At 38.6% G+C, this 14,917-nt stretch overlaps 1 protein-coding gene across 1 annotated transcript in view; it reads left to right on the forward strand.

Annotated features, from left to right (window-relative positions):
* cfap74 (cilia and flagella associated protein 74) overlaps nucleotides 1-14,917 on the forward strand; it is a 119,196-nt gene that overhangs the window by 26,533 nt on the left and 77,746 nt on the right. The window contains 6 exon segments of the mRNA XM_062054726.1: nucleotides 1,148-1,266; nucleotides 10,112-10,178; nucleotides 11,119-11,208; nucleotides 11,361-11,543; nucleotides 11,652-11,790; nucleotides 14,732-14,823. Coding sequence (XP_061910710.1) covers nucleotides 1,148-1,266; nucleotides 10,112-10,178; nucleotides 11,119-11,208; nucleotides 11,361-11,543; nucleotides 11,652-11,790; nucleotides 14,732-14,823 — 690 coding nt within the window.

Genomic DNA, 14,917 nt, shown 5'->3' on the forward strand with positions numbered 1-14,917 from the left:
GTGGCTTGGCATTGTCTTGCTGAAATAAGCAGGGGCGTCCATGGTAACGTTGCTTGGATGGCAACATATGTTGCTCCAAAACCTGTATGTACCTTTCAGCATTAATGGCGCCTTCACAGATGTGTAAGTTACCCATGTCTTGGGCACTAATACACCCCCATACCACCACAGATGCTGGCTTTTCAACTTTGCGCCTATAACAATCCGGATGGTTCTTTTCCTCTTTGGTCCGGAGGACACAACGTCCACAGTTTCCAAAAACTATTTGAAATGTGGACTCGTCAGACCACAGAACACTTTTCCACTTTGTATGTCCATCTTAGATGAGCTCAGGCCCAGCGAAGCTGACGGCGTTTCTGGGTGTTGTTGATAAACGGTTTTCGCCTTGCATAGGAGAGTTTTAACTTGCACTTACAGATGTAGCGACCAACTATAGTTACTGACAGTTGGTTTCTGAAGTGTTCCTGAGCCCATGTGGTGATATCCTTTACACACTGATGTCGCTTGTTGATGCAGTACAGCCTGAGGGATCAAAGGTCACGGGCTTAGCTGCTTACGTGCAGTGATTTCTCCAGATTCTCTGAACCCTTTGATGATATTACGGACCGTAGATGGTGAAATCCCTAAATTCCTTGCAATAGCTGGTTGAGAAAGGTTTTTCTTAAACTGTTCAACAATTTGCTCACACATTTGTTGACAAAGTGGTGACCCTCGCCCCATCCTTGTTTGTGAATGACTGAGCATCTACTTTTATACCCAATCATGGCACCCACCTGTTCCCAATTTGCCTGTTCACCTGTGGGATGTTCCAAATAAGTGTTTGATGAGCATTCCTCAACTTTATCAGTATTTATTGCAACTTTTCCCAACTTGTTTGTCACGTGTTGCTGGCATCAAATTCTAAAGTTAATGATTATTTGCAAAAAAAAATGTTTATCAGTTTGAACATCAAATATGTTGTCTTTGTAGCATATTCAATTGAATATGGGTTGAAAAGGATTTGCAAATCATTGTATTCCGTTTGTATTTACATCTAACACAATTTCCCAACTCATATGGAAACGGGGTTTGTAGATTGCACACAAACTTGCAATTGTAGTAATTATTTCTTTTTTTATGATCAGTCAGTGTTTGCTGTCTCTTTTAGGACTTTGAAGTGGGGGAAACGTACAAAAAGAAAGTCATTCTGACTAACATCAGCTACGTCACGAATCACTGCAAGCTCCTTGGCATCTCTGCTCAACTGCAGGATTTTATCTTGATCAAGTAAGGGACCGGACAACACAACAGGCCAAAATTATAGACATCATTGACTATGCCTAAGTTGTATTCAAAATGAATTCCTATACTCTTGTACCTTTTAGAAGATATGATAAAACTGTTGCTGAAATGTGGGTGGTGTATTCACATTTGTAAGATTGAGAAACTGTCGGAATACATTTGTAATGAGAAATTTTAGTATGGTGGGACCTCAACTTAAGAGTTCCCCATCTTAAGAGTGTTTTGAGATAAGAGCTGTTTCTCTGCTCATTGCCAAGCTTTAAGTTACAAGCAAAAATTTGACTTACAAGCATCCCCGCCATTAGTTGGTGCAGCAAATGCCACTGTTGAACCCCAAAAGATCCGCCAAAACTTGTGTTCATATGATTTTTTTTTTTTCCTTGAATACATAATCAAATACATGACCAAGTGTGCGCCACCTTGGCAAAGCAATTCGAGAAAATCACTGCTACTCTGCACCACACTGAAGCAGAATGAGTCTAACTGCAGCCAATAATGTTAAAATAATATTTAAACGGGGGTCATGTATCCATTAAAATGTGGAAAAACTGCTGATGGCGTGTTTGACTAAAAAGCATCTGAAAAAAGATACCTTAAAAGTCCACTCTCCCAGGTAAAATACAATTGTTGATTTTATTCTATAAAATTCTTTATCTAAAGGTTTTTCTTTAAAAAAAAAAAAAACACATTTCATGTTTTAATTGGGCTTTTTGGGCTGGAGGCAACCGCCAAATAAATTGATGTTTATTAATTTCAATGATAGACGTTGATTTGAGATTCAATTGTTTTGAGTGAAGAGCTCCTTCACAGAAATAATTAAGCCCGTAAGTCCAGGTACAATTGTGTTTTTGAATCAAAAAAGGGAAAAATCCACAGGGGTTGTCTACACCAGGGGTCACCAACGCGGTGCCCGCGGGCACCAGGTAGCGCATAAGGACCAGATGAGTAGCCCGCTGGCCTGTTTTAAAAATAGCTCAAATAGCAGCACTTATCAGTGAGCTGCTTCTATTTTTTTAAATTGTATTTATTTACTAGCAAGCTGGTCTCTCTTTGCTCGACATTTTTAATTCTATGAGAGACAAAACTCAAATAGAATTTGAAAATCCAAGAAAATATTTGAAAGACTTGGTCTTCACTAACTGACAAAGAAACAGATAACAGATTTGGTGTCCAGTTCAAAGTGTGACATGATTTATTTAAAAATTTGAGAGTTGACTTTTGTATTTTACATGAGTTATTATTTGTACAAACATGGTGCAAAGTAATTCATGATTTGTTAAAAAATGTCAGTGGCTAGCTAGTTAAAATGGGATATTGTGATTTCACAAGACTGTCTTAGAAGTGATCATTTAAAAATGTTCAATTTGAAAAATGTGCACTTAGAGAAAATATAAAAATAAAGTGTTGCATATTGATATTTATCTGTTTCTATATATATTTATTGTGAGAAATCATTAAGATGATCAGTGTTTCCACAAAGATAAATATCATTAATTATTAATAACATAGAGTAAAGGTAAATTGAGCAAATTGGCTCTTTCTGGCAATTTATTTAAGTGTGTATCAAACTGGTAGCCCTTCGCATTAATCAGTACCCTAGAAGTAGCTCATGGTTTCAAAAAGGTTGGTGACCCCTGGTCTACACATTTAAACATCTAATATAAAAGTTATGACACTGCAAACCTTTTCCACCATACAGATAGGGTAAGAGAAATTCTCTAGCTGCTTCACACCAGCCCACGGTCCCCTGTACACCCCCAGAGTTTCTAAAAATGAACCAACCGCACCCCAGTCCTTGGCTAGCGTGGGTGCATGTGTGCCATAAAATGTCAGAATTGGCTCTTTTCAGGCTTTTCACCACTGGGATGTTACTAACCTCAAACCTGTATGTTTTTGTCTTATTATGTTGTTTTTGCCAGTAGCTTCATTTTGTGTCGTGTACAGCAGTGTATTGAACTAGCAGAGCGGAAGACACCCCTCTGAGATATTGTGTGGTTCCGTCTCTTGCTGTGAGACAAAGCTGCGCTACCAAAGCTGTAGTGAGAATGCTGGTGTTTGACCAAATATCTGAGGGTGTAATCACACCAACTAGTTATAATAGGCTCTAATCATGCCAGCATGAGATGCATTGCATACACCCTGGGAGAATTTTTTTTTTTTTAATTTTTTTTTATTCTCTTGCAATAATTTTTCCAAAATGTAACAAATAATAATAGTAAGTGGGCCACAAAGTGTTTAGTCATATTGTGCTATAGGTGTAGCAGCAACAACACAGACGTTAACAATAATAAATACAAAATACAATTATTAAATGTCAAATGTCATATATTGTTTATTTGACTTGCAGGTAAACTCAGTATTACTCCAAGGTTTGCCATCAATCAAATGTGTGATGGAGGTATTTTATTATGAGGATAATATGCACATGCTTCTGTTACTTATGTTGGAACGGTGCTACATGCGGTCAAAATAATTTTAATATTTTCACTTGCTTGATGTAGCAAAAGTCATAAAATCAATACTTTACAAGCACCGTTTCTCCATGTAGCGAATATTGTCGTTGTAACGCATACTGTAAATTGCACTTGACCATTAGGTCTTTTTTCTTGTCTCTTATGAGATAAAAAATAAGGGGATTATAGCCATCTAACTGTCAGGTTTGTCACTGACAGTTTAGTTATGTTTTGAGTTTTTCCTCTGTTTGTCTTTATTTCCTGTCGGCGCTCTTATTTTGGTTATTTCCTACTTGTGTCCATAAGTACTATGTCCCCTGAGCTGTGGCTGATTGGCACCTGACCACACCTGGTGTCAATCAGCCAGCTACTATTTAGACCTGCTTTTCCCTCCAGTCAGTACTGGAGTATTGTCAATGTCGCTACTACCTGTCATTGTAGCTGTGTCTACATTCTGTTCACTCTGCTCATGTCATAGTCTCGTTTCTTGCCACATAAGTGTTTGTTTTTTCAAGTCACAGTAAGTGTAGTTTTTCATGTCCATAGTTTCTGTCTAAGTGTTAGTGTTGTTCATAGCCAAATTTGTTCTCCGCCTTGTGCCCGCCTTTTGTTTGTACCCTTTTGTTTGTTTTTGGTTATAGTGTTAAATTAAATCATGTTTTCCTGCTCAATGCCTGCTGCCATCTCTGCATCTTGGGGTTCGTCACTTACACACTGACAGAATACTCCAGCACTGACTGGAGGGAAAAGCAGGTCTAAATAGTAGCTGGCTGATTGACACCAGGTGTGGTCAGGTGCCAATCAGCCACAGCTGATGGGACACAGTACTCAGGGACACAGGTAGGAAATAACCAAAATAAGAGTGCCGACAGGAAATAAAGACAAACAGAGGAAAAACTCAAAACATAACTAAACTGTCAGTGACAAACCTGGCACTAACTATTGACATAACTGTAGCTCAGGTTACAATGTTATACTGTGGTCCGCTAGATTTTGACTTTAGTAAAATGTTCTAATGTCCTTAAGTAACTAAAACTTGGAATGTTGGAATTTTTCTAAAAAAAATATTGCTTAAAACATTTTATTGCTTTACTGTAATTATTTGGGTATGAGAGTACTGAAATTGTTACTATTATTTAGTATGGTGCCCATTCCTCTCTCGTTCCTCTCTCATTTACAACTTCACGCAGAACAGAGACAAGGTTTATTAATTAAGCAGGTAAGCATATTTTACAGAGATGTAAGACAAGTCCAAAAGTTTTCCAATCTTCTCTTCTGTAAAGATTTCCTGTAACTTTGTTTGTCTGAAAACGTTTCTGTCACTGTGATGGAAATCTTGAAAACCTTCAAGCCATGTCCAGCTAGTTGAAGAGGACATTTTAGATTCTTGAAGTGTTGAAATCTGTCAACACGAGGTTTATCCCAGGGACTGATGTCCAGAAAGTAGACTGCACTTAACTCAGCTTGTTTTATTAATCTTCTGGGTAGATTCCACCATCAAGGCAAGGCAAGGCAAGGCAAGGCAACTTTATTTGTATAGCGCTTTTCATACACAAGACAGACTCAAAGTGCTTCACAGACAACAAAGTGAAATGAAAGAAAATAAAAGCAAAATTAAAATGCAGACAATAAAAATAAAAACAGTGCAGATGTTAAAAGTTAAAAGATTAAAAGATTTAGCTGAAAGCTAAGGTGAACATAAAAGTCTTCAGTCTTCAGTCATCAGGGACATATATTTGATATATTGACGATTTTGCAAGTTTAGTTTTTTTTCGGCACTTACAAAGTAGGTACAGTTCAACTGTGAGATGGAATCCAAAGCGAAAGTTGGGTAAATCACACTGCGAAATTTTTAACTAATTAATTTGCATTTTATTGCAGATAATTTAGTATTGTATCACCTATGAACCAGCAAGATTCCCAGCTCTCACAGACCTGATAGTTTACCATAATCAAGCCTCCCTGTTCTCCACTCACTTGTTTGAACTTGTTACCTGTATAAAGACACCTGTCCACACACTGAATCAATCAAACTCCAACGTTTCTACAATGGCCAAGACCAGCTCTCTAACAGCATCAGGGATTAAATTGATGATGTACATGGTACACCATGCTGGTAAACAGTGTGGTGAAAAGGCAACAACTCTTAATGCAGTTATTAAACAAATGGAAGAAGTTCAAGCTGACTGTCAATATCCCTCAGTCTCGGGCTCCATGCAAGATTTCACCTTGTGGAGCAGCAATTATCATTAGAAAAGTGATGGATCAGCCTAAAACAACACAGCAGGATGTGGTCAATGAACTGAAGAGAGCTGGGGTCGCAGTTTCAAAGAAAAGCATGGTTAGGTTGTGAGTTCAAACCCCGGCCGAGTCATACCAAAGACTATAAAAATGGGACCCATTACCTCCCTGCTTGGCACTCATCATCAAGGGTTGGAATTGGGGGTTAAATCACCAAAAATGATTCCTGGGTGCGGCCACCGCTGCTGCCCACTGCTTCCCACTGCTCCCCTCACCTCCCTGGGGGTGATCAAGGGTGATGGGTCAAATGCAGAGAATAATTTCGCCACATCTAGTGTGTGTGACATTAATAGAATAGAATAGAATAGAATAGAATATAAAGTACTTTATTGATCGGGGGAAATTCAGCACCACAGTTCGCTCACAATAGACAAGAATAATAATAAATAATATAGTATATGAATAATATAAATATATTATACATATATTCTACATTTAAGTGCAGTCAAGAAGGAACATATGCATTATACAATCTGATGGTTGTTGGTATGAAGGACCTCCTGTGTCGTTCCGTGTTGCATTTTGGGAGTCTGAGCCTTCCACTGAACGTGTTCATTCTCCTCGCAAGGTCCGAGTGTAGTGGGTGGGAGGTGTTGTCCATAATGGCTAGGAGTTTTGCTAGACTTCTCCTCTCTGACACCACCACCAGAGAGTCTAGCTCCACTCCCACCACGTTACTGGCCTTCTCTACCAACTTGTCCAGTCTGTTTGCGTCCCTCGCTCTCAGCCCGCTGCCCCAGCAGGCCACGGCGTACAAGAAGGCGCCCGCCACTCGTAGAACATCTTCAACATCTTTGTACAGACGTTGAAGAATCCTAGCCTCCCGTCCCTCTTGTAGAGTGCCACAGCATGTTTTGACCCATTCAGCTTGTTGTCGATGTGTACTCCCAGGTATTTGTAATCCTCAACCATGTCCACATCGACCCCCCTGATGGAAACAGGGGTCGCCGGAGTACTCCTCCTCCTTCCCATCCAATTCTCCTTAATTGGTACTTTAATCTTTTTTTAACACATTACACTGTCATAAATTTAAATCTTGAAGCCCACGCAAGGCCTCTCTGGTCAAGCAAGCACATGTCCAGGCCCGTCTGAAGTGTGCCAATGAAATAGAGCTGTTTGGTAGAAACTCCACTCATTGTATACGGAGGAAGAAGAAGGATGAGTACAACACCATCCCAATTGTGAAGCGTGGAAGTGGAAACCTCATTCTTTGGGAAGGCTTTTCTGCAAAGGGGTCAGTGAAACTACGGTGTATTAAGCAGAGGATGGATTGGACCATGTATAGCAAGATCTTGGCCAATAGGAGCATTGAAGATGGTTTGTGGCTGTGTCTTCCAGCATGAAATTGACCCGAACCACAGCTCGGTAGTAATGGCTCCGTAGGAAGAATCTCAAGGTCCTGGAGTGGCTCAGCCAGTCTCCAAACCTGAACCCAATAAAGAACCTAAAATTGAAAACCTCATTTTTTGGGGAGGCTTTTCTGCAACAAAGGGGTCAGGGAAACTACGGTGTATTAAGCGGAGGATGGATTGGACCATGTATAGCAAGATCTTGGCCAATAGGAGCATTGAAGAGGGTTCATGGCTGGGTCTTCCAGCATGACATTGACCCGAACCACAGCTGTGTAGTAATGGCTCCGTAGGAAGAATCTCAAGGTCCTGGTGTGGCCTAGCCAGTCTCCGAAACCTGAACCCAAAAGTCTGTTGCCAAGCAACTGCCCCAAAACCTGAAGTATCTGGAGAAGATCTGTTTGGAAGAGTGGACCAAAATGGTCTGGTTAGGTTCTGTTTTTCTGACGTATCAAATACTTATTTCATGCAATAAAATGCCAATTAATTACTTTTTAATATCGAATACTAAAATAATGGTAAATACTATTATTTATGAAAAACCTTTTAGAGATATTCTAATTCGTTGAGATGCACCTAATCCTTTTATCGGCTAAACAAGACCAGTGTAATCATGGGTTTTGCTAAAATTGAAACATGAATGAAACACAGTACGATACGATTTAGATATAGCTGTAGTAGTAGTAAAGTTACATCAACATTGTTTACAGTTATAATTACCTACGGTACTACCTTTATGATACATTCTGTGGGTATGTTGATCACACAATGTGTCTTCTTGATTGGACAAGGTTATTAATGTGAGGACAAACTATTGATTTCAACTATAAGAAGCGAGCGGGGGAACATCCTGAGACTCTAATGAAACCCAGCATAGTGTGTGTGAGACACAGCTTCCTCACATCAGCCTCCTGCAAATGCATATGCTCCTTTACTGTATGGCCTAATTTGGAGCGCTTTATATAGTGCTGTAGTAGGCTTTTTTTCTAACTTTGTCTCATTCAGAATTTAATCCCCAGTGAACTGTTCTATTTTACAACATGTGCCTTTTCATATCGGCGCTTGGAACTGGAACAGACAGAATGACATCCGTAAGAAGATTTTAGCCAGAAAGAGACTCAGAGAGAGAAATTCTGTCTGTGTTTATGACATTTAAAGTGACTCAAACCAGGTGGAATACTTTCATAGCTTTCCAGGTCACAGTGGTGAGCCAGATGGTCGCTTCAAGTTCCTCATCACCTTGACAGCTGGACCAACACTAAAAAAAGCCCACTGCTCAGAAAATTTACAAAATCGCTGCCTAGTTATGATTCCCACAGTTAGTTGTCTGCTTATGAAGTCTGCTTATGAAGTTACCAACCTCTTTTTTTCCATTTTGATTGGTGCTAAAGGTTTCGTTATCGTCAGGGCTGCAGTTTAGCTGTAAGCATGTGCTGTGAGAAAACAATAAAATAACATTGCCATGTTTTTCTCTTTTTTGTATAGCGCAAAGCGAGAAGAGTCTTGACCATCTTAAGGCTGCTGATCTTTTGTTAAATTCAATGTGCATGGGCGTCTTATGTTGGAAAAAATTTTAAACAAACTCGCTGACCACTCGCAATAATTTCATCGATACAAGTCAATGGTAAATAAATATATTGAATCTTAATTAATCACATTGCGTTCATACTTGTAATTTACAATTCTGATTCATTGCAGACAGATATAGATTGTTTATCTTTATTAAGTGTACTTTAGATCAGGGGGTTTTCCCCTTTTTGACCTTGGGGCCCAACTTTTCCATGACAGACAGGCCTGGGGCCCACTCAAATATTAACACTGAATTATTAATCTTACTCTTGCTTTTAATGATATTCAATAATTATTTCCAACCTACAATTTTCAACCTTGTAAAATGATATGAAATCATGTGTTTGTTTTAGTGCTGCAGCTATCGATTATTTTATTATTCGAGTAATTATGGACTAGTTTGTTAGATTAATGATGATAAATATTTGGATAAAACACACTTAAAAGCCTCATTGCATATTTTAGGGAATATAGTTGAAACAAATAATATTTTTTCTGCTTGCCATAAGCTTCATTAATTTTTTGGAATAAATGCATATCCTCAAATGGCACTTTTAACATGTGTACATTAATAAAAATGTATAAAAAATGTGCGGCCTTGTGGAAACGATGTCCACAATTTTAAAGTTCCGGGCACTGCAACCGGTCCCAATTTGATCAGTTTGTATTAGTTACACTCAGGAAACAATTAATCAAATCAACATAATGTAAATAAATATAATGTTTTTATCAATTAATCGTTGCAGCCCTAGTTTATTTAATAAACATTTTACTTTTTAAACAACTCAACAGAAAATGGACACAAACATTATTTCTCAGACACACACACACACACAAATTATCTCTCACACAATCAAACATACTCTCTTACACATGCCTTACCACTTCTGACAAAGGCTTACTTTAAAAATGACAAATGAAACATTTTGATGGTTGCCTCCTTAATATTCATGAACTTATATAATTGATTACATGTATTTGTTCATGCATGCATGTATTTGATTTGGTTTTCAATAGTTTTGCAATTTGATACACCTAAGTAACCGCACCAAAATCCCATGGAACTATAACACCTACAGTACACGGTTTTCCATTTAAAAGTTGTTGTTGTTTTCCGCCCTTATTGTTTATCCTAACAATGTTGACATTCTTCCACAGTTTCCAACCTCCCGGTCCTTTGTCTACTGGGATGTCTTGTGAAATGCATGTCACTTTCCACCCTTCGGTCAGTATATTTTTTTGTACATCTAATTCATTTCTGGTGCAATGTCTATTTAAATCAGAGGTGTTCTCTAAATCAGTGTTTCTTAACCATAGTTCTGAGCGCCATAGAGGGACGCCAAAAAATATCTGTTACTCAACTGTGGTCTGTATGGGCCGCCGTGGTGCTCAGTTGTAATACACTTTTCCACCACTTCAAACAAACAAGAAGTCTGGAGCTAAAGTCGGAAGTTTTTTAAGCGCAAAACTTATGATTTAAGTTTTGCATTTGCCTTTGCACTTTAATTATATTGACAGTTTGGTTAAGAAATATATATTATTTATTATTTTTATTTATCTAAGCACAAAATAATTGCATGTGCAAGTATTTACCTTCAGTTAGTTATGAGTCCCGTCTTTTGCAGTGTATGTGGTTAGTACTTATTCTTCTAATCAGCCTGATGTGAGCCTAATGTTTATGTGTTAAATAGATAATAATATTTGTGATTAACACATGGTTTCCATTTGACATGGTTGTAAGCTAAGTAGGTTAGATATAATTATTGAATATGATTAAAAAGAGTAAGATTACTAATTCAGTATTAATATTTGAGTGGGCTTAGTTCCCTCTGTAGTGGAAAAGTCGGGCACCAATGTCACTAAGGTTAAGAACCCCTGTTCTAAAGTGCAGTGTTTTTTATTGGCCTGCGACACATCGTAGCCAGAAAATTAAAGACGAAAAAAACATTGCAAAAATTTGAAAAACTTCTTTTCTTCTGCCTTTTTACAAACATTTAAAAAATATATGAATAAATGGACTTACCGCATTCTTCATTTCAGCATCCATCCCTCAGTAAAAAAAAAGTTTGAACTCCCCTAAATAGATTGTCACAACTTTTTGTTATTGGCCACATCATTACCAAAAGGAAGCTTTGATATAAAGTTCTTGTTGCTTGACCCTTCAGATCAATGAGGAGGTGGAAGGAGAGGTCCAGTTTTCATCAGCAACCGGTCACTTTTCTGTGCCTGTCAGATGCACCATAAAGAGATGTGACGTAGGTACATAAATCTATGTAACCAATGAGCACACATGTCATTTTACATTCCTTGGTTATTGCATTGAAAAGAAATAACATGAAATACTACAACAATCTTATGTATTTTTCATGTAATTCTTCTTACCTTGGGACTATATTCTCTTTTATAGCTGGAGGTCGACAGCCAGTTTATAGACTTTGGTTTGCATGTTGTGGGCCAAATTGTTTCACGCACCATCACCTTGACCAACAAGGGTGCGCTGGCAACCTACTTCTGTCTGGACATCACAATGCCTGTTACAGGAACTCACCAGGTCCAGATGCCATCCCAGGTCTCTGCCAGCACATGCCAGGTCTGTTATATGGCCCTAGGAAAACATTTGATTGAACATACATAATATTTATGATTGGGTAGTTTACTGTTATGTCGGTTGGTGTAAGAAATAGTGTGTGATTGACAGGACACTTTTACTCAGCCTGTTACAAGTATTACAACATGTGACAATGTGACCAAGAGGGCGACATCCATGGCTACCAGAGAACTACAACAAACGGATCATGTTTCGGAAATGTCCACGGTATCCCAGAAATGCCAACAAGGTAAATGTGCTACAATCTTGCAAATGAATAAGGTTTATTGTGATAATAAAATGTGTGCTTTTTGGTTGTTGTTGAAAAAACACTATCATGCATTGAAAGTTAATTTTGAATATACTGTTGACTAACTTGTCTTACGGTTTAATAGAAAATCCATCTGATCACATCCATCAAAAAAATCAACATTTGTATTTTTCCAAACTATTGGGATTTTAAAAGTTGTTATTTAGTTAGTAAATGTTTAATGAGATGGAAGAATCTTCTACTAAATGCACTAAATCAAGGGTGTCCAACTAATTTTTATTGTGAGCCACATCGCAGTCACTGAAGCCCTCAGAGGGCCACTTAGCACTCAAACGCAATGCAACCACTACGTCGAGTGGATCAATCAAACCGTTTAACCAATCAAATGTCTTTGAATCACGGGGGGCGATTTTGCCACAAAACAAAAACCCCGGAGGGATTGATTATTACACAATTGCCCCTTTATTTGATCATTATCACAAACTTGCTTTGGAATCAGAAATAAAGTGACAAGCAGATGTTTAGTTCAGCTAATGTAAACATTTCTTATCAATCAATCAAAGTTTACCTATATAGCCCTAAATCACGAGTGTCTCAAAGGGCTGCACAAGCCACAACGACATCCTTGGCTCAGATCCCACATCAGGGCAAGAAAAAACTCAACCCAATGGGATACAATGAGAAACTTTGGAGGGGACCGCAGATGTGGGGACCACCCCCTGGGCGACCAGTGCAATGGACGTCGAGTGGATCTAGCATAATATTGTGAGAGTCCAGTCCATAGTGGATCTAACATAATAGTGTGAGAGTCCAGTCCATAGTGGATCTAACATAATAGTGTGAGAGTCCAGTCCATAGTGGTGCCAGCAGGAGATCATCTTGAGTGGAGACAGGTCAGCAGCGCAGAGACGTCCCCAACTGATGCACAGATGAGTGGTCCACCCTGGGTCCCATCTGTGGTCACCGAATCTCCACGAAGGAGAGGGGGGCAGAGCAAAAAAGAAACGGCAGATCAACTGGTCTAAAAGGGGGGTCTATTTAAAGGATAGAGTATACAAATTAGTTTGAAGATGGGACTTAAATGCTTCTACTGAGGTAGTATCTCTAACTGTTACCGGGAGGGCATTCCATAGTACTGGAGCCCGAATAGAATACGGTCTATAGCCCACAGACTATTTTTGGGCTCTGGGAATCACTAATAAGCCGGAGTTCTTTGAACGCAGATTTCTTGCCGGGACATATGGTACAATACAATCAGCAAGATAGGATGGAGCTAGACCGTGTAGTATTTTATACGTAAGTAGTAAAACCTTAAAGTCACATCTTAAGTGCACAGGAAGCCAGAGCAGGTAAGCCAGTATAGGTATATATAAAGGTACACTACCGTTCAAAAGTTTGAGGTCACATTGAAATGTCCTTATTTTTGAAGGAAAAGCACTGTACTTTTCAATGAAGATAACTTTAAACTAGTCTTAACTTTAAAGAAATACACTCTATACATTGCTAATGTGGTAAATGACTATTCTAGCTGCAAATGTCTGGTTTTTGGTGCAATATCTACATAGGTGTATAGAGGCCCATTTCCAGCAACTATCACTCCAGTGTTCTAATGGTACAATGTGTTTGCTCATTGGCTCAGAAGGCTAATTGATGATTAGAAAACCCTTGTGCAATCATGTTCACACATCTGAAAACAGTTTAGCTCGTTACAGAAGCTACAAAACTGACCTTCCTTTGTGCAGATTGAGTTTCTGGAGCATCACATTTGTGGGGTCAATTAAACGCTCAAAATGGCCAGAAAAAGAGAACTTTCATCTGAAACTCGACAGTCTATTCTTGTTCTTAGAAATGAAGGCTATTGCACAAAATTGTTTGGGTGACCACAAACTTTTGAACGGTAGTGTATATACAGTATAGGCGTAATATGATCAAACTTTCTTGTTCTTGTCAAAAGTCTAGCAGCCGCATTTTGTACCAACTGTAATCTTTTAATGGTAGACATAGGGAGACCCGAAAATAATATGTTACAGTAATCGAGACGAGACGTAACGAACGCAGGAATAATGATCTCAGCGTCGCTAGTGGACAAAATGGAACACATTTTTGCGAAATTACGGCGATGAAAGAAGGCCGTTTTAGTAACACTCCTTTTAAAAAGGTTTCAATGACAAAAAAATGATGGAATAGCTTGTTGTATCAAATAATATCGAGTTATTTGCATGCATTACCTTTTTTCCGTCAACATTGAAATACATTAATCAAGAAGGGAATAAGCGGTAGAAATGGATGGATGGAAGAAAGATGAAATGCCTTTTTAATACATTTTTCCAGGCTTTAAAAATATTTTTCCAGGCTTTCACGGGCCTTTTGAGTTTGACACCTGTGTTCTAAATGTACTATGTCAATGCCAGTGTTGTATTTACGCACAATAAGGCTGTCTGGCACAGTTGACCAAAACAATCATACGTTATGTTGCTTTCCTTTGGATTCCAACCTGAATCAACAGTGTCTCTTCTGTTTGTAGCAAAGGGGTGCACTTAATTTCTATCAGTTTTACAAAATTAACATGATTCCTAATAAGCATGTCTTGTTCTAAACACTTTAAAGTAAACACTGATAGAAACAGAAAGAGGCTTCACCTTGCTGTCACAGCTAATAAGATGGTGGCCTTGTCTCTCAATTGGTGTGTCAGATCTCCCCATCGCTGCATTCAGCATTTTTTCCCACCGATGCTTTGATAAGCTCTCACTCACTGCTCCTTGCTTTAACAAAGTCTTGCTATTTCTCTTTTCCTTATTTTCTGCCTTGCCAAAACCGTTACAATGCAACTATAAAGAAACCTACATAATATGGTGACCTCATCAAGCATGTTTAGGGCTCTCAACACCGAAAATGCTAACAAAATTGTATGTTTTGGTAGATCCAAGAGATACTGAGACGTGTGTGTCCTCCAGCGTGGATGCGCCGATCAAAGAGGATCCTTCTGATTGCTGTGACATAACTATAGGGAATGTAAGTATTGTGCAGGGTCATCAATTGCATCCTATACTGTATAATGTTAAACACATTTTCTTATATCAGTGTGTACAAAGTGCGGCCAGGAGAC

This window comes from Entelurus aequoreus, linkage group LG07, assembly GCF_033978785.1.
Source record: "Entelurus aequoreus isolate RoL-2023_Sb linkage group LG07, RoL_Eaeq_v1.1, whole genome shotgun sequence".
Classification (NCBI taxonomy): Eukaryota; Metazoa; Chordata; class Actinopteri; order Syngnathiformes; family Syngnathidae; genus Entelurus; species Entelurus aequoreus.